Genomic DNA, 27,718 nt, shown 5'->3' with positions numbered 1-27,718 from the left:
GAACCGGTCCACTAGCACGGTCCACGCCAATCCCTCTCTGGCACAGAGGATCCACTACCTGCCAGCCGGCATCGTGACAGTAGATCCGGCCATGGATCCCGCTGAAGTTCCTCTGCCAGTTGTCGCTGACCTCACCACGGTGGTCGCCCAGCAGTCACAACAGATAGCGCAACAAGGCCAACAGCTGTCTCAACTGACCGTTATGCTACAACAGTTACTACCACAGCTTCAGCAGTCATCTCCTCCGCCAGCTCCTGCACCTCCTCCGCAGCGAGTGGCCGCTCCTGGGATACGCTTATCCTTGCCGGATAAATTTGATGGGGACTCTAAGTTTTGCCGTGGCTTTCTTTCCCAATGTTCCCTGCATCTGGAGATGATGTCGGACCTGTTTCCCACTGAAAGGTCTAAGGTGGCTTTCGTAGTCAGCCTTCTGTCCGGAAAAGCCCTGTCATGGGCCACACCGCTCTGGGACCGCAATGACCCCGTCACTGCCTCTGTACACTCCTTCTTCTCGGAAATCCGAAGTGTCTTTGAGGAACCTGCCCGAGCCTCTTCTGCTGAGACTGCCCTGTTGAACCTGGTCCAGGGTAATTCTTCCGTTGGCGAGTATGCCGTACAATTCCGTACTCTTGCTTCAGAATTGTCCTGGAATAATGAGGCCCTCTGCGCGACCTTCAAAAAAGGCCTATCCAGCAACATTAAAGATGTTCTGGCCGCACGAGAAATTCCTGCTAATCTACATGAACTTATTCACCTAGCCACTCGCATTGACATGCGTTTTTCCGAAAGGCGTCAGGAACTCCGCCAAGATATGGACTCTGTTCGCACGAGGCGTTTCTTCTCCTCGGCTCCTCTCTCCTCTGGTCCCCTGCAATCTGTTCCTGTGCCTCCCGCCGTGGAGGCTATGCAGGTCGACCGGTCTCGCCTGACACCTCAAGAGAGGACACGACGCCGTATGGAGAACCTCTGCCTGTACTGTGCTAGTACCGAACACTTCCTGAGAGATTGTCCTATCCGTCCTCCTCGCCTGGAAAGACGTACGCTGACTCCGCACAATGGTGAGACAGTCCTTGATGTCTACTCTGCTTCTCCACGTCTTACTGTGCGGATGTCTGCCTCTGCCTTCTCCTTCTCTACAGTGGCCTTCTTGGACTCAGGATCTGCAGGAAATTTTATTTTGGCCTCTCTCGTCAACAGGTTCAACATCCCGGTGACCAGTCTCGCCAGACCCCTCTACATCAATTGTGTAAATAATGAAAGATTGGACTGTACCATACGTTTCCGCACGGAGCCCCTTCTTATGAGCATCGGATCTCATCATGAGAGGATTGAACTTTTGGTCCTCCCCAATTGCACCTCGGAAATTCTCCTTGGACTTCCCTGGCTTCAACTTCATTCCCCTACCCTGGATTGGTCCACTGGGGAGATCAAGAGTTGGGGGTCCTCTTGTTCCAAGAACTGTCTAAAACCGGTTCCCAGTAACACTTGCCGTAACTCTGTGGTTCCTCCAGTAACCGGTCTCCCTAAGGCCTATATGGACTTCGCGGATGTTTTCTGCAAAAAACAAGCTGAGACTCTACCTCCTCACAGGCCTTATGATTGCCCTATCGACCTCCTCCCGGGCACTACTCCACCCCGGGGCAGAATTTATCCTCTCTCTGCCCCAGAGACTCTTGCCATGTCCGAATACGTCCAGGAGAATCTAAAAAAGGGCTTTATCCGTAAATCCTCCTCTCCTGCCGGAGCCAGATTTTTCTTTGTGTCCAAAAAAGATGGCTCCCTACGTCCTTGCATTGACTACCGCGGTCTTAATAAAATCATGGTTAAGAACCGCTACCCCTTACCCCTCATCTCTGAACTCTTTGATCGCCTCCAAGGTGCCCACATCTTCACTAAATTGGACTTAAGAGGCGCCTATAACCTCATCCGCATCAGAGAGGGGGACGAGTGGAAAACGGCATTTAACACCAGAGATGGACACTTTGAGTATCTGGTCATGCCCTTTGGACTGTGCAACGCCCCTGCCGTCTTCCAAGACTTTGTCAATGAAATTTTTCGTGATTTGTTATACTCCTGTGTTGTTGTATATCTGGACGATATCCTAATTTTTTCTGCCAATCTAGAAGAACACCGCCAGCATGTCCGTATGGTTCTTCAGAGACTTCGTGACAACCAACTCTATGCCAAAATTGAGAAATGTCTGTTTGAATGCCAATCTCTTCCTTTTCTAGGATATTTGGTCTCTGGCCAGGGACTACAGATGGATCCAGACAAACTCTCTGCCGTCTTAGATTGGCCACGCCCCTCCGGACTCCGTGCTATCCAACGCTTTTTGGGGTTCGCCAATTATTACAGGCAATTTATTCCACATTTTTCTACCATTGTGGCTCCTATCGTGGCTTTAACCAAAAAAAATGCTGATCCCAAGTCCTGGCCTCCTCAAGCAGAAGACGCCTTTAAACGACTCAAGTCTGCCTTTTCTTCGGCTCCCGTCCTCTCCAGACCTGACCCTTCCAAACCCTTCCTATTGGAGGTTGATGCCTCCTCAGTGGGAGCTGGAGCTGTTCTTCTACAAAAAAATTCTTCCGGGCATGCTGTCACTTGTGGTTTTTTCTCTAGGACCTTCTCTCCAGCGGAGAGGAACTACTCCATCGGGGATCGAGAGCTTCTAGCCATCAAATTAGCACTTGAGGAATGGAGGCATCTGCTGGAGGGATCAAGTTCTCCTGTTATTATCTACACCGACCACAAGAACCTCTCCTACCTCCAGTCTGCCCAACGGCTGAATCCTCGCCAGGCCCGGTGGTCTCTGTTCTTTGCCCGATTTAATTTTGAGATTCACTTTCGTCCTGCCGATAAGAACATTAGGGCCGATGCTCTCTCTCGTTCCTCGGATGCCTCAGAAGTTGAACTCTCTCCGCAACACATCATTCCACCTGACTGCCTGATCTCCACTTCTCCTGCCTCCATCAGGCAGACTCCTCCAGGAAAGACCTTTGTTTCTCCTCGCCAACGCCTCGGAATCCTCAAATGGGGTCACTCCTCCCATCTCGCAGGTCATGCGGGTATCAAGAAATCTGTGCAACTCATCTCCCGCTTCTATTGGTGGCCGACTCTGGAGACGGATGTTGTGGACTTTGTGCGAGCCTGCACTATCTGTGCCCGGGATAAGACTCCTCGCCAGAAGCCCGCTGGTTTTCTTCATCCTCTGCCTGTCCCCGAACAGCCTTGGTCTCTGATTGGTATGGATTTTATTACTGATTTACCCCCTTCCCGTGGCAACACTGTTATTTGGGTGGTCGTTGATCGATTCTCCAAAATGGCACATTTCATCCCTCTTCCTGGTCTTCCTTCTGCGCCTCAGTTGGCTAAACAATTTTTTGTACACATTTTTCGTCTTCACGGGTTGCCTACGCAGATTGTCTCGGATAGAGGCGTCCAATTCGTGTCTAAATTCTGGAGGGCTCTCTGTAAACAACTCAAGATTAAATTAAATTTTTCTTCTGCATATCATCCCCAGTCCAATGGACAAGTAGAAAGGATTAACCAGATCTTGGGTGATTATTTGCGACATTTTGTTTCCTCCCGCCAGGATGACTGGGCAGATCTCCTCCCATGGGCCGAATTCTCGTATAACTTCAGGGTCTCTGAGTCTTCCTCCAAATCCCCATTTTTCGTGGTGTACGGCCGTCACCCTCTTCCCCCCCTCCCTACTCCCTTGCCCTCTGGTCTGCCCGCTGTGGATGAAATTTCTCGTGACCTTTCCATCATATGGAGAGAGACCCAAAATTCTCTCTTACAGGCTTCATCACGCATGAAGAAGTTCGCGGATAAGAAAAGAAGAGCTCCCCCCGTTTTTTCCCCTGGAGACAAGGTATGGCTCTCCGCTAAATATGTCCGCTTCCGTGTCCCTAGCTACAAGTTGGGACCACGCTATCTTGGTCCTTTCAAAATTTTGTGTCAAATTAATCCTGTCTCTTATAAACTTCTTCTTCCTCCCTCTCTTCGTATCCCTAATGCCTTTCACGTCTCTCTTCTCAAACCACTCATCCTCAACCGTTTTTCTCCCAAATCTGTTCCTCCCACTCCTGTTTCTGGCTCCTCGGACATCTTCTCGGTCAAAGAAATTTTAGCTGCCAAAAAGGTCAGAGGGAAAAATTTTTTTTTAGTGGACTGGGAGGGTTGTGGTCCTGAAGAGAGATCCTGGGAACCTGAGGACAACATCCTAGACAAAAGTCTGCTCCTCAGGTTCTCAGGCTCCAAGAAGAGGGGGAGACCCAAGGGGGGGGGTACTGTTACGCCGAGCGCTCCGGGTCCCCGCTCCTCCCCGGAGCGCTCGCTTCACTCTCCCCGCGGCAGCGCTCCGGTCACGTCCTCTGACCCGGGGCGCTGCGATTCCGCTGCCAGCCGGGATGCGATTCGCGATGCGGGTAGCGCCCGCTCGCGATACGCACCCCGGCTCCCCTACCTGACTCGCTCTCCGTCTGTTCTGTCCCGGCGCGCGCGGCCCCGCTCCCTAGGGCGCGCGCGCGCCGGGTCTCTGCGATTTAAAGGGCCACTGCGCCGCTGATTGGCGCAGTGGTCCCAATTAGTGTGTTCACCTGTGCACTTCCCTATATCACCTCACTTCCCCTGCACTCCCTTGCCGGATCTTGTTGCCTTAGTGCCAGTGAAAGCGTTCCTTGTGTGTTCCTTGCCTGTGTTTCCAGACCTTCTGCCGTTGCCCCTGACTACGATCCTTGCTGCCTGCCCCGACCTTCTGCTACGTCCGACCTTGCTTTTGCCTACTCCCTTGTACCGCGCCTATCTTCAGCAGCCAGAGAGGTGAGCCGTTGCTAGTGGATACGACCTGGTCACTACCGCCGCAGCAAGACCATCCCGCTTTGCGGCGGGCTCTGGTGAAAACCAGTAGTGGCTTAGAACCGGTCCACTAGCACGGTCCACGCCAATCCCTCTCTGGCACAGAGGATCCACTACCTGCCAGCCGGCATCGTGACACCTACCTTTTTTTATTTGTATTTTTTTTTTTTTTTCAATGTTGACCTGGCTGTGTAGGTTGTGGGGGAAGGAAGGAATGTACAGATCTTCACAGATATAAATAAAACTAATTCACTTTCTGATCTGACCACAAATGCATTTACAATGTTTTTTAGGATTCATTTGGGTAAAAAAAAAAAATCTAAGTTTTATCTGATCTGTGTATTTTGCAAGAGAGAATTGTCTTTTTGTAATGAAGAAATCCAGTTATCTTTTTTTATGTCTGTGATCTACACTAAGATGCTTTTCTATGTGCTTAATCCCTCCTGGCAGTTTAGACCCTTCCCCACTGAGCTCTGTCCTCCATGTTCATCTGTATGTTTCCCCCATTCATAGAGCTCTGCTGAGTAGATCACTTCTTCCCTATATAGGAGAGCAGTGGTATAGTAGGTGAGTCCCCAAAATCGTTGACTGCAGAGTTAGAAGTCTCCCCTAACTCACATGGCCTGTTTCTGCTGTTTGCAGTGTACAGATTCTGTGTCCTGTGAGTTTCAGCTTGACACTGCTCTCCTCTGTCTCCTGCTTATAATAGCTGCCAGGGAGATACCTATAACTAGGAGTCTGTTTGAAGCAGCATTTCATAGGAATACACTGATAGTGTATAGTGTGAATTAGAATGCAGAAGCTCTGTGTCCCTGATCTATCACTAGCTTACTACTCAGCAGTTACAGTTGTCAGACTTCATTCCCTCAGTCTCTGCGAAACCAATGACATCATAGGAAATATAGACTGCATTAGAATAACTATTTTAGAGTGGAAGAAGAAATGAAGATGACAGACAACCCAACAATAGCACATTTCTTTCATAATAGCTTATACTGCACTGTATTAGCTTAAAAAATTGGTGAAGTCCTTCTTTAGGGTATGGTCACAAACAGCGCATCCACAGCTTATCTGACACTGCGGATGCGCTGCCAGCAGTCTCACAGTGTCTGGGTAGCTCTGTGTTAGCTTGGGAAGCCAAGGCTATGAGCAGACATATAGAGCTACAGGGAGCTTGCCCTGCCGGCAGCGCATCTGCATCGTCAAATAAGCTGCAGATGTGCTCCTTTTGTGAATGCCACCACAACATTCAAATATGCACATTCTTTGCTTTACAGGGGGCTAACTGATGAGTCTGAAATTCTAAAGTTTCTACAGCATGGGACCCTGGTGGGTTTACTACCTGTGCCTCACCCCATTCTAATCCGCAAATATCAGGCCAATGCCGGCACTGCTATGTGGTTTCGCACATATATGTGGGGTGTCATCTACTTGAGGTGAGAATATCATACTGTTAAATCTGACTAACAGAATGGATGTAGAGGTAGTAGTGGAAATGGCTGGGATATATGTTCTAATTTACTTAAAGTGATAGTTGCATGAGATTTTTCATGACTCTCAATCTGTTCACACACAGCTAATTTTCTGTGGATTTTCTTCAAATGAGTTTTGAAGCAGAAACACTGCACATTGTTTTTATTCTATTTTTTTAAATGGAACTGGAGCAGATCTGCAGAGTGTGAACCCTATCCTAATGAGTAATTTCTATAGGCAAGATGCTTGCGGTAGCATTTGCCTGATGGGATCTGTGTTCATGTAACTGAATTGATCTGGCATGGCTGTGAAGAAGATAAAATATAAAATTTTAAAATAACTAAAAAATTTCATTTAAAAATGGTGTACACATGAATCAAAACCACACATTTGCTTATTAAGGTGTCTTCACATGTGACCAATCACAAGAACGGACCAGAAGAAGTATGGGCTTAGCGTGTTGTCCCCCAACTCTCCCTAAAATATCAGTCTATGAAGCCATCCAGGTCTCGTAGACACAGAGCAGGGAGAGGAGCGCAGCTCGGTGCCTCTTCCCCTATTCGTTCTCCTTATCTTTCTGGGTCCTAGGGATTTGTCAAAAAATGTTTGTCACAAGCCCACATGAGCAGTGTATTAATAGAATATGAGTGGCCATGAATGGTATCTGTTTTCTGCTGACTGTACCTCCAGGGAAAGAGCATGCAATGAGATTTTCTATTGTGTATTTTACTGAGGAATTGCTTTTAAAGGGAGACTTTATGAAAAATGCAGTTATATTAGGCAATTGGTTACAATGTATTGCGCTCTAATGTAGCCAAGAATGGAGGTACCTAGCACAGGCGCTATTTACTGTACAGATTCTGGGTGGTTCAGTACAACTACTGCTTAGGCCTCGTCTGTCTGCCGCATCTGTTAGACAATCATCTCTCCATGAATCTCAGCCAAGTAAAACTAGTGCAGTTAGCTGCCAAGCCCCCTCCCATAGACTTGCATTGCATTGCATTGAGGGGACTTGGCGTGAAGTCACGAGGTGCGTGGTTCTGGACACTGGGACAGTGGAGTACCCCTTTTAAATTCTAGATGTGTATGATGAAAACATTCTCAACATGTTTCTCTCTAAATGAGGTCGTCAGGAGACGAATTATAAAGAGAACTGCTCCAAAGTAGCTGCACGGAATGAAGAGAAATGGCGGCCCAGGTGTCCCTCCCTGTGCCACCTCCTGAGTCATGCATATAGGGCCACCCATTAGTACTGATGCTTAATAATTATTGTATAGTGTGTATCACTTGTGTTGATTTGTTTTTCACGTAAACCAAATCTGTGATTATTTGTGCACTATTGGATTGTAGTTTTTCCTGATAATATTGTTGTAGGTTTTACCTCATATAAAGCAATAACACAATAAAGGTTGTTTTAGTCTACATTTCTATGTTTTAAAAGGTATGTGCATTGAAGGTGTCTCTGGTCTTTATTTTTAGGAACATGGACCCTCCTATTTGGTATGACACGGATGTGAAGTTATTTGAAATCCAGAGGGTTTAGACATAACTACTGAATATTAACCAACTGCTAAGTACCTGTCGTGCATAAAGTCATCAAGTCTTGTCATAGGATGTCCTCTTTCTGGCGCTCAAGTGTTTGCACAAGTTATTGACTACTTATAACCAAACCACTATCTGCTTCATGGAAAGACCACATATCAATCCATGTGTACTACTGATAAGATTTTGTTATTTTCATATTTTTGTTTTACATATTGATTCAGTTTGTAGCTGAGGACATTGTAGCTGCTTTTAAAGTGTGATGTCTGGTATCTCCTGCCAGCATTGTAATGGGCCACATGTCAACTGAGCTATGTCTACACTAGGTTCTTGCTACGTCTGTAATGTTTGCCCACATTGTCTTGTACCTGAGTGGGTGTTAAGTCTGTGTTAAAGAGCAATTCCTCCTGTTCAAAGAATTCATGTTTTATGATCTGTGTCTTTTTATTGTGTGGTATTACCTGGACCAAACAATTACTAGCCTTAAAGGGGTACTCTGGTGGAAAAACAAATGTTTTCAAATCAAATGGTTCCTGAAGGGTAAATACATTTGTAAATTATTTCTACTTAAAAATCTTAACCCTTCCAGTACTTATCAGCTGCTGTATACTACAGAGAAAGTTGTGTAGTTCTTTTCAGTCTGACCTAATTTCTCTCTGCTGCCACCTCTGTCCAGAGCAGAAGCAAACCCCTGCTCTGGTCAGTTCCTGACACGGACAGAGATGACAGCAGAGAGCACTGCGGTCAGACTGGGAAGAACTAGACCACTTTCTCTGGAGCATACAGCAGGTGATAAGTAACGGAAGGCTTAAGATTTTTAAATAGAAATAATTTACAAATCTGTATAACTTTCTGTCATTAGTTCATTTGAAAACATTTTTTTTTTCCACCGGAGTACCCCTTTTAGTGATGTACGCCATTGACCACTTTACATTTTGCTCTCATAAAATTTTGATGGCTTTCTTAATTTGTGTCTGGTGTCTGGCCAGTTTTCCAGCTGCGTTCAGAGCTGTGTGCGCGCTGTGGGGGTCGGCCACGTCCCCTCAATGTAAGTCTAGCCGTCACGCCCCTCCCATTGACTTACATTGAGGGGGCGTGGCCTGAAGGTATGCAGGGGCGTGGTCGACCCCCCGCAGCGCGCACACAGCTTTCGGAACTAAATGTTCTGAAAGCAGCTGGAACACTGGCCAGTGGAGTACCCCTTTAATGCAATTTCAGAACAGGCTAAAGAGAATAGTTTACCATGTCAGCCTGTTGGAAATATTATTGCTCTCAGAAAGACAAACCATATAATAGTCCTGCGGTTAAGCTTCTACAGGAAGCTTTCTATATGCCACAAAGCAGCATGTGAAGTTAGGAACACCGCATAATCAAAACATACAGTATAGTGGTAAGTGTAATAACTTCCTAAGATAGGCCGAAATTGTTAACAAAGTGGCCAACCGCTTTAGAAACTTCAGCTTGCTGTTGTTTAATGAATTATTATGTATGTATATTTTATCAGATGTGTTGCACCATACTGATGAAAAGATGATGTAAGTAGTCTTAAAATAAGCCATTAAATTGTATCTTAACCGCAAAGCCTATTGCTTTGCTCCTGTTGTTGAGAGCACGAAGACCTAATATAGGCTATAACCCAACATTTGTGAAAAGATGTGTAATTAATTTGCTTTATTTCCCTCCTGGATCCCTCGCTACTGCCAATCCTATCTGTTTCTTCCTGATGCACTGACCTGCAGGAGCTGCCCATTCAACCACTGCTGAGGCACGTCAATTGGCTGAGCGGGCAGTTCCTGCAGAGTTCCGGCACATTTTCAGAAGAAACTGGAACAGCAGTAGCGGAGACCGGTCAGTGTATGGGTTTTTTATTTTAACAAAAAAATAATTATTCCCAGACAATCCATTTTATTCTTTATGTGCAATGGTGTACAAAGATGGACACAAACTTTAAGAGGAAGCTGTCATTACTTTATTGCGGTATGAACCACAAGGCTGGTGAGGCAGGCAGAAGTCCTTGGTGACTTCTGCCTGCCCCATCAGCCTTGATTGACATATCTTTACTTGTCTAGTGGGGTGGGGAGAAACTGCTGAGACAACCCTGGTGACACATGTTTTAGGCTGCATGAAAGTGATGGCAAGTACCCTTTAAAAAGTGTGAACCGCTTTGAGCACCTAGGATTTGTGCCCAAAACTAATGTCCGTTTCACCTACTATCTTAGCAGATGAAGAAACCTCTTGGTCTGAGGATTATGTTCCATGAAAATGACATTTAGGGACTTTTAAGTGTAAAATGGACCCGGTTTTAATACATGGATGCAGTTTGAAGCCATGTGTAACTGTGGTCAAGGGGCAATTGCTCTTTAAATCTCTCTTGTTAAATAACACTACATCTCCTCTGTGTGAAAGAAGTTAATCTATTAAATTATATTAATAAATTGATCTATAAATATTATATAAATTGTTACAAAGTGTCTGTACCTGTAAGCAAGTCAAAGGTTGCAGAGCTATGACCCCGATAGCCAGATGGTGGCACCTGTTGGTAACGCTGCTGTGTATTTTAACTGCTTCATGCCTACATTATATCCTAGTTTTACAGAGATTTTTTTTTTCTTTTAAGAATTATTAGTGCTAATGTTTGTGTAAATACAGTTTTACATTTTAAAGCTGAGACCTTTATTTTTAAATTAGTCCCCATTTGTTTATGTATATTTCAATGTGACATTTCTACATCTTTAGAGCTGTATAGGCCTTTTAATTAAATGAAAGTACTTTTTATTTTTTATTTTTTTTCAAGTCAGTGTTGTGCCATTCCCTGGTGATTTCTCCTGGAAAAGTGGGAATCAACTAAACACTTAATTGGGAATACAATGAAGGAAATGTAGAGCTACTTTTAAATGCATGAACCCAAGATCAGATACCAAGATTCACCAATGGAAGCACGCTGTTGCCAATAATTTTGGAAACCTTGCGCTGCCGTTGTTGTACGCATGGGGGGTTTGTTTTGTCTGCATGCGTTCCTTAGCATGTGGAGCCACTACCTTACAGTATATTGGCAAATGTATTGGGCCCCAGCACTTAGAGTAGTCCAGTATCTAAAAACATATCCCCTATCCACAGGATGGGGGATACGTTTCAGATCTCCCATAGGGGGCTCTGGCTCTGCTCCTATAATGAAATGGCGCACCCAGCGCAGAAGCTATTTGAAACACGCCCTCTCCATTCATCTCTGTGGGAGAGGCGATGACACACAAATGTGTTGTCTCCGCCTCTCCCATAAAGATGAATGGAGAGGGCCGTGTCTGCACTGCTTTGTGCAGTGATCAGCGCACTTCCATTCATGAGAAGAGTGGGGCCCGTACAGGAGATCACGGGGTCTCAGCAGTCGACAGTCAGACCACTCGCGATCTGACACTTATCCTGCCGATAGGGGAAACTTTGTTAGATACTGGATAACCTCTTTAACCCCTTAAGGACAATACGTACCAGTACATCCTGAGTCCTTTCCCTTTCTATAACGCGGGGCAACGACGTGGCCCCGCGTCATAGCGATTCGGTCCCGGCCGGGACCCGTGGCCAATAGCACGTGGCAGTGATCGCGGTGCTGCGCGCTATTAACCCTTTAGACGCGGCGTTCAAAGTTGAACGCTGCGTCTAAAGTGAAACCATGCCGGTTAGCTCAGGGAGCGGCGTCCCGAACAGCTGTTAGACACGAGGAGGGTCTCCTACCTTGCCTCCTGGTGTCCAATCGCCGAATGACTGCTCAGTGCCTGAGATCCAGGCATGAGCAGTCAAGCGGCAGAATCATCGATCACTGGTTTCCTATGAGAAACCAGTGATCAATGTAAAAGATCAGTGTGTGCATTGTTATAGGTCCCTATGGGAGCTATAACACTGCAAAAAAAAAGTGAATAAAGATCATTTAACACCTCCACTATTAAAAGTTTGAATCACCCCCCTTTTCCCATAAAAAAAAGTGTAAATAAACATGTGGTATCGCCGCGTGCGGAAATGTCCGAATTATAAAAATATATCGTTAATTAAACCGCATGGTCAATGGCGTACGCGCAAAAAAAATACAAAGTCCAAAATAGTGCATTTTTGGTCACTTTTTATATCCTGAAAAAATGAATAAAAAGTGATCAACAGGTCCAATCAAGACAAAAAGGGTATCACTAAAAACTTCAGAACTTCACGGCGCAAAAAATGAGCCCTCATACCGACCCATACGCGGTAAAATAAAAAAGTTAAAGGGGTCAGAACGTATACATTTTCCTGCATGTAGTTATGATTTTTTTTTCCAGAAGTATGACAAAGCAAACCGATATAAGTAGGGTATCATTTTAATCGTATGGACCTACAGAATAAAGATAAGGTGTCATTTTTACCGAAAAATTTACTGCGTAGAAACAGAAGCCCCCAAAAGTTACAAAATGGTGTTTTTTTTTTTTCAATTTTGTCTCACAATGATTTATTTCTCCGTTTCACCGTCGATTTTTGGGTAAAATGACTGGGTCACTGCAAAGTAGAATGGGTGGTGCAAAAAATAAGCCAGAATTTTTAGGTGCAAAATTGAAAGGGTTATGATTTTTTAAAGGTAAGGAGGAAAAAACGAAAGTGCAAAAAACGGAAAACCCCCTGGTCCTGAAGGGGTTAACCCCTTCATGACCCAGCAATTTTTTATTTTTTTTGCCTCAGGTTTTTTTTTTTTTTTTTTTTCGCTCCTCCATTACTTTTTTTTTTTAGTTCTGCTTTTCATTGGCGCACTTTATTTTATCACATAATGTATTACGGAGCCAGAAAAAAAATATATGTAAGGCAAAATATGAAATTGCACAATTTTGTTGGGCAATAATTTTTTTCATAGTTCACAATACGGTAAATCTGACATGCTATCTTTATTCTGTGGGTCAGTACCATTCCAGTGCTACCAAACTTGGGTAATTTTAGTTACGTTTTCATGTAAAAAAAAACTTGAAAAAGAAAACATAAGTTTGTTCAATGCAATGTTCTAACCTCTCTAACATTTCAATTTTTTCACCTACAGAGCTTTGCTAGGGTTTATTTTTTGCGCCATGAACTTAAGTTTTTAACAGTACAATTTTTGCATATATATGACTTTTTGATCACTTTTTATAAAAATAAAATTCTGGGACGTGATGTGACTAAAAAATCTGCAATTTTGTCATCTCTAGATTTTTTTTTCCGGTAACACCTTTTACAGTGCAGCATCACGAACATCATAATTTAATCGGACAATTACCAAGTATGTTTTTTATTTTTTTGTTGTTTTTTTTACTGTTTTATTTAACCCCTCAAGGACCAAGCCCATTTTTTACATTAAGGACCAGAGCATTTTTTGCACATCTTACCACTGTCACTTTAAGCATTAATAACTCTGGGATGCTTTAACATATGAATTTGATTCCTAGAATGTTTTTTTTGTGACATATTCCACTTTAATGGATAGCTCCCACCATCCTATTATTTTTTTTTTTTTGCTAGCCCGTTCCCCCCTCCCCCCGCTACGGCACTAGCCCGTTCCCTCATTACACTTGCAGTTACTGCAGAGTCCGGCAGCGGGCGTGCAGGGACAGCGGCGGCAACGAGGCAGCGATGTGCGGGAGGAGTGGCCTCCCAGCCAGTGGCCGGGGAGCCAATGCTCTCGCTCCCACCTGTCTGACAGGCAGGGAGCAAGTGCAGCCTAACTGAAAAAGGACTGATTGCCACTCCAAAATCGGTCCTTTTTCAGTAGCCGATTTTTTTTATGTAAATTAAGCCTTTTTAATGAAAAAAAAGAATAATAAAAGTATATAAGAGATATGTTGTAGTACATAAGTACTACAACATATCAAAAAATAAAGTTGGTGACAGTGCCCATTTAACATAGTGGTAAATTTTCGTCGATACTTGTATTATTTCTTGCAAAATTGCTAAATTTTGCATTTTTCTAACTTTGAAGCTCTCTGCTTGTAAGAAAAATTGACTTACCAAATAAATTATATATTGATTCACATTTACAACATGTCTACTTTATGTTGGCATCATAAAGTTGACATGTTTTTACTTTTGGAAGACATCAGAGGGCTTCAAAGTTCAGCAGAAATTTTCCAATTTTCACAATTTTTAGGGACCAGTTCAGTTTTGAAGTGGATTTGAAGGGCCTTCATATTGGAAATACCCCATTATAAAAACTGTACCCCTTAAAGTATTGAAAATGGCATTCAGAACGTGTGTTTACCCTTTAGGTGTTTCAAAGGAATAGCAGCAAAGTGAAGGAGAAAATTCTATATCTTAATTTTTTACACACTGTTCTTGTAGACCCAGTTTTAGAATTTTTTTCAAGGGGTAAAAGGAGAGAAATCACCCTAAAATGTGTAACCCAATTTCTCTTGAGTAAGGAAATACCTCATGTGTATGTAGTGTGTTCTGCACGCACAGTAAAGGGCTTAGAAGGGGAAGAGCGAGAATGGGATTTTGGAGAGTGAATTTTTCCAAATGGTTTTTGGGAGGCATGTCACATTTAGGAAGCCCCTACGGTGCCAGAATAGCAAAAAAATAATAAATCATGGCATACTATTTTGGAAACTACACCCTTCAAGGAACGGAACAAGGGATACATGATGGAGATCGACCGATATCGATTTTTTAGGACCGATACCGATAATCTGTGACCTTTCGGGCCGACAGCCGATAACTTATACCGGAATATTGGTATAAGTTATCGGCTATTTCCCCCCACCCGGCCCTGCAGAAGCTACTGCAGATCAATGATTTAAAGCGGCTTTTGCGGGGCCAGAGACTGCCGCCGCCGTCCGCTTCTCTCCCCCTGCCTGTCCTGGGGTCCTCCCTAGTCCAACCACCACCGCTGCCCCATTGCCTCCCCCATCCCTGGTTTTATAATTACCTCTTCCCAGGTCCCGGGGTCTGCGCTACTTCTGGCTCTGGCGGCTTCCTGAGCTGTCACTGTGCGCACTGACGGTGACGTCGCGTTGAGGACGTCACTCGTCATTGCGCTTCGCAGGAGCCAGGAGTAGCGCGGACCCCGGTCCCGGGAACAGGTAATTATAAAACCGGGGATGGGGGAGGCAATGGGGCAGCGGCGGTCTCTGGCCGGGGGGGGGGGCGGCGGCATTATCGGCAAAATCGTGAATGTCGGCCAAACCGATAATCGGTCTATCCCTAATACATGAGCCTTAACACCGTAGTGTTAACAGGTGTTTGATGACTTTTCTGTAGTCGGATGTGTAAATGAATTTTTTTTCACTAAAATGCAGTTTTTTTTCCCAAAATTTTAAATTTTTACAAGGGGTAATAGGAGAAAATGTCACCTTAATTTGTAACCCCATGTGTGGACGTCAAGTGCACTGCGGGCACACTACAATGCTCAGAAGAGTCACATTTGGATTTTGGAAAACAAATTTATCGGAAATGGTTTTTGAGGGGCATGTCATGTTTAGGAAGCCCCTATGGTGCCAGAACAGCAGGAAAAAAAAAAACACATGGCATTATACTGTATTTTGGAAATTACACTCCTCAAGGAACGTAACAAGCAGTACAGTGAGCTTTAACACCCTACAGGTGTTTGATAAATGTTCATTAAAGTGGGATGTGAAAAGGAAAAACTTGAATTTTTGACGCTGAAATGCTGGGGTTACCCCAAATTTTTCTTTTTCACAAGTGGTAATAGGAGAAAATGTAACCGTAAATTTGTAAATACATTTCTTTGGAGTAAGGACATAACTCATATTTGACGTAAACTGCTCTGCGGGTGCACACCAGGTCTCAGAAGAGCAGGAGCGCCATTCAGCTTTTGGGGAATTTTGTCAGGGGCCTTGAGTGTTTACAGAGCTACCATGGAGCCAGAACAGCAGGACCCCTCCCCCCGCCCCCCCAGTGCCATCATTTTGGAAACTACACCCCTCAAGGAACGTAACAAGGGGTACAGTGAGTATTTACACCTCACATGTGTTTGGAACATTGTGCCGTAAAATGAAAAAATAGTTTTTATTATTTATTTTTTTTATTTTATTTTTTTTTACAAAAATGCAGGTGTTACCCCAAATTTTTGCACAAGGGATAATAGGAGAAAATGCCCCCAAAATGTTGTAACCCTATTGCTTCGGAGTATGGAAATACACCATATGTGGACGTAACATGCTGTGCGGGCTCACTACAGGCATCGAGTCATAGAGCTATGTTTGCATTTGAGGCCATTGGCATATCAATAGCTGACAGTTACATTCAGCGGAAAATAAAAGAAAGGAACACCCACATGTGAACAAATTCCACACAGTACACCCCCTGAGGAAGGTGTATAGGGGGGGGGGGGGGGGGGACTGGACATTTGTAACGGACAGGTGTTCCCTAAATTTATTTTCTAGGAATGGATGAAGTGTACTATGGGGGGAGGGGGGTGAATGAAAATGACAATTTTACTACTGATATGCCAATTATGTTCCCAGAATGATGACCCAGAGCATAACCAAAAAGAATATGCCTGTCACAAACCCTATGCTCTCAATCATCATTCTGGGAATGTGATGTGTGTGGCTGAGGCAACATTAAAAAAAAAAGACCCCGATGCTAGTGACTAAGTGACCCATGGGTCCTGGTCACTGGTTTGAGATGAGTGGCTCCTTATGTACTCAGATTGATCCTTCACCTGGGACTCATATATTAGCCCCACTCTACTGGAGCTACTAATGAGCACCAACACTACTACATGTCAGTGAATGAAATCTACATTTCACCCAATGGGACAACCATGGTTAAAAAAGCAGCACTTTTAAACTGAAAAAGTACAGTATTCTACAGGGCCTGACAAAAGGAAAAAAATTATACAAAACAGGCAAAAAATTACTTAACAATATCTGTGTGAGAAAAAACGAACCAAAACATTTTTGTCAGATTAATGGAAATTCTGGAGTATTAAAACCTACTTATTTTATTTTGAGGGAGATGTACCAGGGGGGTGGGGGGATAGCAGCTCACATACACAGCTGCAGTTTAACTCTTTTTATTTTTTAATTTTTTTTTACTAAATATATTGCTGCAAATTTTGATTACCGTGAAATTATATATTTTGTCACTCATTAAACCATGATTTGTTTAAAAAGGATGTACATCAGGAACATGGTGTGAGAGGCGTGTATCCATGCTGATTTTTCTTCCAGCTTCACCGATGTGGGTGTAATATGCAAAACCCTGCTGATTGGATTTTGCATATTACATTGGGGGTGGGTGGTAAACACAATGATTTGTTATTTTTATTAGGTGTTTATAAAGGATTTTTCACCATAAGTACTAATTGATCTACTTTCCATCCTCATTGTTACATGAGCACAGTTAATGTAGTATATTACCAAGTATATGTGAGGCCTCTAACTTTAAGTAATGGGAAAGAGAAGATGCATGAAGACTCCCGAACAACATGGACATTAAGTGGTTAAGTTTTGCTTCAACAGAATATAAGGAAAATAGAATAATTTCACGTTATAACAACCAACAACACCATTGTTTATAGCTAATGTCTGACTATGAAGGGCATTGCAGCTAGGACCTTAAGAGATAACCCAAACAAAGCTGATATGGTGCTTGAGAACATCCTGTTGTTATGAAAAAAATGTCCATGAGAACAGAGGATTTGTATCAAACAACATTTATCATTTTGGTATTTAGGGTTAAGATTTAAATGCATCTGCTTAAACATGGCTGCCAGGATCAAAATGAAGACTCACGTCTCTCCACTTCATTCAGATCCTATCAAAATACACAACATATTTAAACCCCCTCCCCTTTTAATTTCCATTAGTCAACAGGAAATTGACTCAACTGAAATGAAGGAAAGGTAAAGTGTTCCTCACCATCATATGTTGGAGAACATACCTTTAATTTAAAATAAATGGACTACAAATTGTGTGTGCTTTTACGACACATACCCAATGTGCAAATATAATTCTGCAACTTCAGTTTGTGTATTAAATGTGGATATTAGTTATAAACCAGTAGTGAATGTGTACTTATGATAGTGACAATCATTTAGATGGCCACGGTAGGGAGAAAAGTCTCGATTATTGATTTAAGAAACTCAGCTGCAAGTCTGGCACCTGATTCCTCAGATGTAATGTACTAAGTTTCTATTTTCCACTTTTAGTTAAAATTCTAATTATTATTTCTAAGGAGTACATTTGGCCTTGAATTGGTACTCTGCATTCAGCATTCCTAATAAGGTATTCACAGTGAGCTGAGAGGGAAAAAAAAAATTGTTTTTATAAGGCTGGAAGATTGTGACAGGCAAAAATCTCCCCTGCTATGACCCCCCCCCCCCCCCCCCCCCCCTTTGCGTCCTAGATTATAGAGGGCTCTTTAAGTGTTTAAGTATACAGCTCTGCTGCTATTGAAGATGTTTTACTTCATCAGGAATTATTTAGAAAGAATATATTTTAAAATGCACCTCTATTATCCTGCATCACACTCTCATATTTATTGTATCTACGGTACGGTACAGTTCAGTACAGTCAGACAAGGACATACTGATATTGGCCCACCTTATGCAGTTAGATGAAGTCTACTCATATTCTCTGAAACAGGTAAGATGTTCTGGAGTGTGTTGGTTAGGTACCTCTAATGTTTTACCTAGGTCATAACAGATGTAGATAATTAAGTCTGTATAAACACTTTTTGCCTTGTTGAATCCCAAGGCCACCCAATATACGGACATTACTACACATGTAGCTCCCTTCTGTTTTGCGTATGAGGCCACGTATGTTAACATGGGGTACAAGACTGCTGGCACACACAGTTTCATACCAACTTTTTAGATGCTGTCTTTGCCCTGTACCACTACTGTCTTCTTCCATTGGTCCCTCTCAGCATGCATTGCCGGTTCCTGCACGATACTTAAACAAACAAATCCACCTGTACACTCTGTACCATAACTGTGGGAGGACAGGAGCACTGCAGCTTTGGCAGCCTCCTTCACATTCAGTCCCCTTTGCTTCTGAGGCTGTTTCGTTCATGTGGCTATGATCTTTACGATGGCCACTTTCTCTGGCCGCTCTTGGACGTTGAGCACTTGAATTGCCAACTACAGATTGGTTCGCCCCAGGATTCAAGAAAACCTTTACTTCAATAGGCCCATACTTGTGGGTGGTAATAAAAGTGTACCCATACTCCTTGTGACATACCTTCAAATATCTTGCATGTATCAGTGATACCTTCAACTCTACTTTCTGAACCAACAGCTCAGATTGAGTGGTTTATTGCAGTAGAACTTCATTCTGCGTGTGGTCACCATATATCCTGTCTTATGTATTACATATTTACATTACTCGGAACAAGCTTACATTTATAACTGAGTATCAACCATGGATTTTCCTGAATTCTTAACCTCATGAGTTCAAAACAATTTTAATCATAATCTGAGAGTAGCAAAGCTATCAAAAGGGGAAGAAGAAAGAGAAAAAAATTATCATTATATGGTTATTCACTCAAAAATTGGTATTATTCAAATAAATGCAATATAGAATGTATAGGTATATCACATTGTGTACGCAGGTCCTATAAACATACTGAGTTTAAAACAGTAAATATATATGTATACATTTAAGTGTGATATTTGTATGTCAGAAGAGGAGGCTGTCATTCTCCCTATATCAACCCACCTTTCAAGGATGCCCCCCCTTTCTCCTCCCAATCCCCTATGTCACCAGTCACCGCCCCTAGCCCTCTGCTTTCCCCCAAGCTAGGTCAGTCTTCAATAACTTTGAACGTCCAGTGTCTGACTGGATTTCTGTGTTACTTTACATCAAGAGACATACAAGACACATGTAACAATTCCGACATACAACACACAGGGCCCATATTCTTACAAAAAAATGCAAAAGAATAAAAAAAATATAGAGAGCTCTTTCGGGGGGAAAAAGAGAAAAGTTTGCTGATTTTATTTATCAATGAAATAGTTATCACTTTCTTCCTTTTTATCTTATTTTAAAGACTTCTCCTCTTGTTACTCCTGTAATATAATCAGACAATTAATCGCTTTTTCTGATACATTTCATTTTCCTGTGCATTCTGTAAAATAAAGCTTATTTAGGAAATTAATAAAATAGCATTAAAAGGTTCAATTAATACCACGTGGATTTTCTTTTCTTCTTTACCAATCTAAAAAGAAGGAATTACAACACAAAACAGCTTCACAGAGAAAACATTCACTGGTCATATTCCATACATTCCTGATTCATTAATACACATCACACATATACAACATACTTTATATCACAAGAACCATTCTATGAACATCAACACATGACTACATACATACAGCTTTCCCAGAGATCTAACATACCATCGGCATTCCATAGCACCAAACATTCCTGAACAAAAGATTAACACTTTTTACAGTTTCAACAAACTTTTTGGACTCTTCTACATTCTTGAACCATAATATCACTTACATGAACACTTTCAACTCTGCTAATCCTACATTCCTCTGCGCCTTCTGTAACATACTGTTTCCCATCCTCTTAACTGACACATTTAAAACTGCTGTATATGAATACTTCTGTCTAGAGATGAGCGAACTTACAGTAAATTTGATTTGTCACGAACTTCTCAGCTCGGCGGTTGCTGACTTTTCCTGCATTAATTAGTTCAGCTTTCCGGTGGGCTGGAAAAGGTGGATACAGTCCTAGGAAAGAGTCTCCTAGGAATGTAGCCACCCTCTCCAGCCCACCGGAGCACCTGAAAGCTGAACTCATTTATGCAGGAAAAGTCATCAACTGCCAAGCCGAGAAGTTCGTGACAAATCGAATTTACTGTAAGTTCGCTCATCTCTACTTCTGTCCATTAGCCATCAGTATATTCCAAACTTTCAACTGACTTAATATCCATATGCTTTTCCTTCACTTAACACATGCTTTTTCCATCACTAATCACATGATTTTCCATCAAAACGTTGAGTCTCTATTTCTGACACCATCTCCCTAATCCTATCAAGCTACTTACAACAATCTGCTCTGACCTCACCTGGAGCACCATTTGTACACACCATCAACTCCCAGACCAAAATCACCAACTTCTTCTACACAGCCATTTGTCCACTCAAACTACCATCCAAAATCACCAAGGAACATTCTTTAGGAGACACTGAGACAATCAATCCTACTCAACTTAATTTACAACACAAACACCGTTTTGAAACTTCTTTGCACACTCTGCACACTTCTTTCCTTTGCACAACTCAGTCACCCATTTCTTTAGAGATAAAACATAAGGGCTCAATTAACACTTGACACATTTAAATACAGTTCTACCTTTTCATCTTAGACTTTCTACAGATTGTTCACATTTATCAAAGTTTAACCATTTCAAAGTTTTTAAGGAATTTTTTGGGAGTAGTGAGGACAGGTGTAATTACCCTATTAACAAAATCTCTCAGAGGATATATTGGCCGTACAAAGATTGGGACTCAGTACAAACAAAAAAGTTGTGTATAGGTACAACCCAAATTTGTCTCCTGATACTAATCTTCTGGTACAAAAAGATACTGAACAGATATGTATTAAAAATTCAAATCAAAATATTCATATCAGCAGTATGCAATTTTTTTTACCAAGGATACAATGAAAATACACTGGACCAGCAGTGTGGTATACCACGGTTTTTGGTCCAGTCAGAAAACCGTATACGGGGCAAAAAATGAGAAAACCGGACTCGGCGTTTGACTTTGGTCGGCTCATTGAAATGAATGGGGTTCGGGCCAGATCCAGCTGGGATACGGGAGCTGCCGGTTTTTGCCCCTCCCTACCGGATCCAGCACCCATACCATGTTCTTGTGGAGATCTTAACTCCTAGTTTGGGCAGTTCTGGTTCCCCCTGGACGGCTGGGAAAGTGTTGGTCCACCAGACTTGGCTCTTCCCTCGAGTGTGGTCCAGGGAACAGAAATCCCACTTCTGACACAAACTGTCAAGGATGACTTGAGGTGAGGCATTAAAATGTGAGTGACTGCTGCTATATACGGCTGAGTGCAGGCACAAGGAATACACACCAGACAGAATGTTGGTATCATATCTCCTTCTCAGCATACTGCCTAAAGAGCTGCCCAAGGAGTTCTGTTTAATTACACAGAAGTACATTGTTTTTACATTTGACAAAAAAAGGGAGGTTTAGTTATGACATCAAAATCATAATGTTACATTTTGATTGGTTATTTGAGCTTTATCTCTGTATATATTAGCATATTTAGCATCCATTTCTTTCTTTGGAAAAGTTCATTTATGCAGCCCTCTCGCTTTCATGCTGTAAAATCCCAGATCCTTGTCCTTCTATACAATCTGTATCCTCTTCAAATATTTTGTCTTCCGACGTCTCATCTTGGTCCTTCTGGCATCATTTTCTTAGTCACGAGCAGATTGCAAGCTGATTTATGGGTTAAGGGTAGTTTAACAAATATCTTTCTCCAACATCATCAATGGCATGTTAGTATTAATATATTAATCAGTCATCAGAAACATAAGAGTCATCCTTATCAGCCGGGACGTGCACACATAGGAGTGAAAGGGGGCTGGAGCCCCTGCCCTTTTCCTCACCTGCCCCTCTAGTGCCCTCACAAAAGGAGGTGCAGACTCTAGGTGACAGGTCCAGTAAAAAGGATCCGTTGCTGGGGAGTTGTATGCGGTTTAATGAAGGGTGCTGTGCCCTCCCTGCAGCAAGGGGGCACCACTTACCCTGTCATTATCTGCCATTTCTTTGCTTCTCTCCACACGGAGGAGACAGGAGCAGAAGAGGCAGAGAGAAGCCCCGCACACAGCATGTCCGGCCACAAACTTCAGTCTATGCAGCCCTTACTGTAAGTAACTGTAAATATATGTGAGTGATTGTATGTCAGTGTGTGTATATGTGTGTGTGTGTGTATGTATATATGTGTGTGTGTCTATCTCTATGTATATGCCTATATATGTGAGCAAGTGAATCTATGTATGTATGTATATGTGTATATATATGAGCAAGTGAATCTATGTATGTGTGTATATATGTATGTATATATGTGTGTGTGTGTGTATATATATATATATATATATGAGCAAGTGAATCTTTGTGTGTGTGTATATATATATATATATATATATATATATATATATATATATGAGCAAGTGAATGTATGTGTGTGTATATATATGAGCTAGTGAATCTTTGTATGTGTGTATATATGTATGTATATATGTGTGTGTGTGTGTGTGTATGTATATATATATATATATATAAGCAAGTGAATCTTTGTGTGTGTGTATATATATATATATATATATGAGCAAGTGAATGTATGTGTGTGTGTGTATATATATATATATATATATGAGCAAGTGAATGTGTGTGTGTATATATATATATATATATATATATATATATATATATATATATATATGAGCAAGTGAATGTATGTATGTGTGTGTGTGTGTGTGTATATATATATATTTATATGAGCAAGTGAATGTATGTGTGTGTGTGTGTGTATATATATATATATATATATATCTATATATATATATGAGCAAGTGAATGTATGTATGCGTATGTATGTGTTTATGTATGTGTGTGTATATATATGAGCAAGTGAATCTATGTATGTGTATATGTATGTATATATGTATGTATGTATGTATATATATGTGTGTATGTGTATATGTATATATGTATGTGTGTATGTATGTGTATATATATATGTATGTGTGTATGTATGTGTGTGTGTGTGTGTGTATATATACATAGATATATATATATGCAAGTGAATCTATGTAATCTATGTATGTGTGTATATATCTGTGAGTGATTGTATGTGTGATGTGCTTATTGGCTATATCTTTTAGTATATATTCCATGTTATATGTGTGTCTGTGTTTTTATGTTTCTTAATGTATATTTGTACCTGTATGTATGTGTCTCTTTGTATGTGTGTATATTACCTATGCATTGTATGTGCTTTTATGTTATGTGCTTGTATTTATTGTATGAAGCACATTATTAGGGAATTATTGGAGGAATGTAAGCACAGTATATAGGGAATTTATGGAAGCACAGTATATATTTCATTATATTGGAACATTAGATTTTTTTATGTATGCTGGCACTGTGTATAGATCCTTAGGGTGCGTTCACATGTGCCTATTTTTGCTGCAGATCTGCTGCAGATTTTGCTTCCCATTGACAATGGGAAGAGAAATCTGCTAAAGCAAATCTGCAGCAGAAAATACGCACGTGTGAACGCACCCTTAGTGGTGGCACAGTATATAGTTAATTAATGGTGGCACAGTATATAGGGAATTAATAGATGAATGGTGGCACAGTATATAGGGAATTAAGGGGGGGGTACGGTATATAATTAAAGGGAAACTGACAGGCTGTTTACTCGCACTAAACCCAATACACTAGGTTACGGTGCATGTATACAAAAATTGGTCTTCTCATTTTCTAGGTATTGCCCCACATTGCTAGTATCCGAAGTCAGTCTTGTGCGCAATGGAGGCGGAGCTTCCCTGCCTCCATCCTGTATGCTGTGCTATGCCTGGACGTCTTTGTATATTTATAATTCTTTTTTTTTTTGCCAACTCTTGTATATTGTAGAATGTAAGCATATACAGTGACCCCCCCCCCCCCGACCTACGATGGCCCCGACATATGATGAAATCGACATACGATGGCCTCTCAGAGGCCATCGCATGTCGATGTCAGCATCGACATACGATGCTTTTTTATGTCGGGGCCATCGCATTAAGTGCTATCCGGCAGCGCCAAATGCTTAAGCTGCTGCCGGATAGCAGCTTAATGTTCCCCGTGTGGTGCGGTAAGTATTACTTACCCCTCCACGAATCTCCGGGGTGCCCTCCGGGTCCAGCGCTGGTCTTCCGGTGTCTTCTCAGCCCTCCAATGATGTCAATACGCTGCTGCGCACGTCATCCAATAGGAATGGCGTACGCATCGGTGAAATGACGTCGCTATGCAGGCCCAGTAAGGCCTTTCGGAAGACAGAAGAGGACCGGAGAAGACAGCGGAGAGTCCAGCGGAGGCCGGGGTCATCATCGGGAGCGGCGGGGACAGGTGAGTACAGCTTCCTATACTTTACATTGCACGAATCCCTCAACATACGATGGATTCGACAAACGATGGCTCGTTTGCAGGCGCGGACTGGCCTATCGGGATACCGGGATCTATCCCGGGGGGCCGCTGGGCCTGGGGCCGCTTTGGGGCCGGATTAACGTAGGGGCTCCAGGCCCCTACATGAAATTAGGACCAGCGGGCTGCACAGGCGGCCGCATAGGCCGCCTGCAGGCCCGGCTCTATAACTAGGCGGACCAAGCGCCCACTTAAGGGCGGCCAGGTCCGCAGTCCGGGGGGGACTGAAAATTTGCTGCCCGCTCCGGTCTGTGTCCGCCTGCTCTGTCTGCCATCCTGTCCATCCCTGGGAGCGCAGGGGAGTCACGTGCGGCGTCATTCCCCCTGCGTCTTCACGCCACCGTAAAGCTGGGAGCCCGGAACTGCTGCTGAATGCGGGACGGATCTGCGTGTGATTAAGGTAAGACTGTGGAGAGGGGGGGTGTTGTGTATATATCTTATTGATATGGGGGGGGGGGCTGGGGGTGACGAACAAGGAGGAAGGGGTGTATAATTATGATTGATGGGGGGAGGCTGGGGGGTTAGGACCAAGGATGAGGGGGGGGGGGTGTATATTTATGATTAATGGGGGGGGAGGCTGGGTGGTTAGGACCAAGGATGAGGGGGGGGGTGTATATTTATGATTAATGGGGGGGAGGCTGGGTGGTTAGGACCAAGGATGAGGGGGGTGGTGTATATTTATGATTAATGGGGGGGAGGCTGGGTGGTAAGGACCAAGGATGAGGGGGGTGTATATTTATGATTGCTGGGGGGTTAGGACCAAGGATGAGGGGGTTGGGGGGGTTAGGACCAAGGATGAGGGGGGGGGGTATATTTATGATTGATGGGGGGGGGGGGGTTAGGACCAAGGATGAGGGGTGGTATATATTTATGATTGATGGGGGGAGGCTGGGGGGTTAGGACCAAGGATGAGGGGGGGGGTGTATATTTATGATTGATGGGGGGGGAGGCTGGGGGGTTAGGACCTAGGATGAGGGGGGGTGTATATTTATGATTGATTGGGGGGGAGGCTGGTGGGTTAGGACCAAGGATGAGGGGGGTGTATATTTATGATTGATGGGAAGGGAGGCTGGGGGGTTAGGGCCAAGGATGAGGGGGTGTATATTTATGATTGATGGGGGGAGGCTGGGGGGTTAGGACCAAGGATGAGGGGGGGGGGTGTATATTTATGATTGATGGGGTGGGGGATGCTGGGGGGTTAGGACCAGGGATGAGGGGGGATGTATATTTATGATTGATGGGGGTGGGGGCTGGGGGGTTAGGACCAAGGATGGGGGGGTGTATATTTATGATTAATGGGGGGGAGGCTGGGTGGTTAGGACCAAGGATGGGGGGGTGTATATTTATGATTGATGGGGGGGGGGGAGGCTGGGGGGGGGTTAGGACCAAGGATGAGTGGGGGTGTATATTTATGATTGATGGGGGGGAGGCTGGGGGGTTAGGACCAAGAATGAGGGGGGGGGGTGTATATTTATGATTGATGGGGGGGGAGGCTTGGGGGTTGGGACCAAGAATGAGGGGGGGGTGTATATTTATTATTGATGGGGGGGAGGCTGGGGGGTTAGGATCAAGGATGAGGGGGGGTGTATATTTATGATTGATGGGGGGGGGAGGCTGGGTGGTTAGGACCAAGGATGAGGGGGGTGTATATTTATGTTTGATGGGGGGGGGGGCTGGGGGGTTAGGACCAAGGATGAGGGGAGGGGGTTGTATATTTATGATTGATGGGGGGGGGGAGGCTGGGGGGTTAGGACCAAGGATGAGGGGGGGGTATATTTATGATTGATGGGGAGGAGGCTGGGGGGTTTGGACCAAGGATGAGGGGGGGGGTATATTTATGATTGAAGGGGGGGAGGCTGGGGGGTTAAGACCAAGGATGAGGGGGGTGTATATTTATGATTAATGGGGGGGAGGCTGGGGGGGTTAGGACCAAGGATGAGGGGAGGGGTATATATTTATGATTGAAGTGGGGGAGGCTGGGGGGTGTTGGTCAGGATAACAAGGATGGGGGGGGGGGGGGTTTGGGGAGGTGTGAGGCTGAGGAAACCAAGGGTAAGGGGGAGGCGTGTATGCATGATTGATAGATGCGGGGTCCAAAGAATATGGGATAAGTTATAGATTGTGGGGGGGTCCAAGCACTGGGACCCCCGCGATCTCCAGTACGGGCCTTGGCAGTCAGCTGGAAAAGAGGTATGTCGACCTCGCACAAAGTGCCGGCCGACACACCCCTCCGTATACTCCATAGAGATACATGGAGGGAGCGTGCCGACCACTGCTTCCTGTGGGGTCAGACGTCGGCTTCTGGCATAATGACTGGGCCCCCGTGCAGGAGATCGTGGGGGGTCTCAATGCTTGGACCTTCCGCAATCTATAACTTATCCCCTATCCAAAGGCTAATCCAAAGACTAATGGCAATATTATGTTTAGGGCACAGTGCATGGCAGTATTATATTCAGGGCACAGTGTATGGCAGTATTATGTTCAGGGCGCAGTGTATGGCAGTATTATATTCAGGGTACAGTGTATGGCAGTATTATATTCAGGGCACAGTGTATGGCAGTATTATATTCAGGGCGCAGTGTATGGCAGTATTATATTCAGGCCTCAGTGTATGGCAGTATTATATTTGGGGTGCAGTGTATGGCAGTATTATATTCATGGCTCAGTGTATGG

At 43.6% G+C, this 27,718-nt stretch overlaps 1 protein-coding gene across 2 annotated transcripts in view; it reads left to right on the top strand.

Moving 5' to 3' along the window:
- Positions 1-10,549, top strand: part of HID1 (HID1 domain containing) — a 94,248-nt gene extending 83,699 nt beyond the window's left edge. Inside the window, exons 18-19 of one of the 2 annotated variants that reach the window (XM_056550180.1) lie at positions 6,138-6,296; positions 7,813-10,549. In XM_056550180.1, the coding sequence (XP_056406155.1) occupies positions 6,138-6,296; positions 7,813-7,876 (223 nt within the window). In that variant the 3' untranslated portion in view covers positions 7,877-10,549. The remainder of the gene's footprint in view (positions 1-6,137; positions 6,297-7,812) is intronic. The other variant, XM_056550179.1, reaches the window with a different exon arrangement.
- The last annotated feature ends 17,169 nt before the right edge of the window (positions 10,550-27,718 follow it).

This window comes from Hyla sarda, chromosome 13, assembly GCF_029499605.1.
Source record: "Hyla sarda isolate aHylSar1 chromosome 13, aHylSar1.hap1, whole genome shotgun sequence".
In the NCBI taxonomy this organism is placed as follows: Eukaryota; Metazoa; Chordata; class Amphibia; order Anura; family Hylidae; genus Hyla; species Hyla sarda.
Note: the sequence above shows the minus strand (reverse complement) of the source record. Positions and strands in the feature narration are given on the sequence as shown.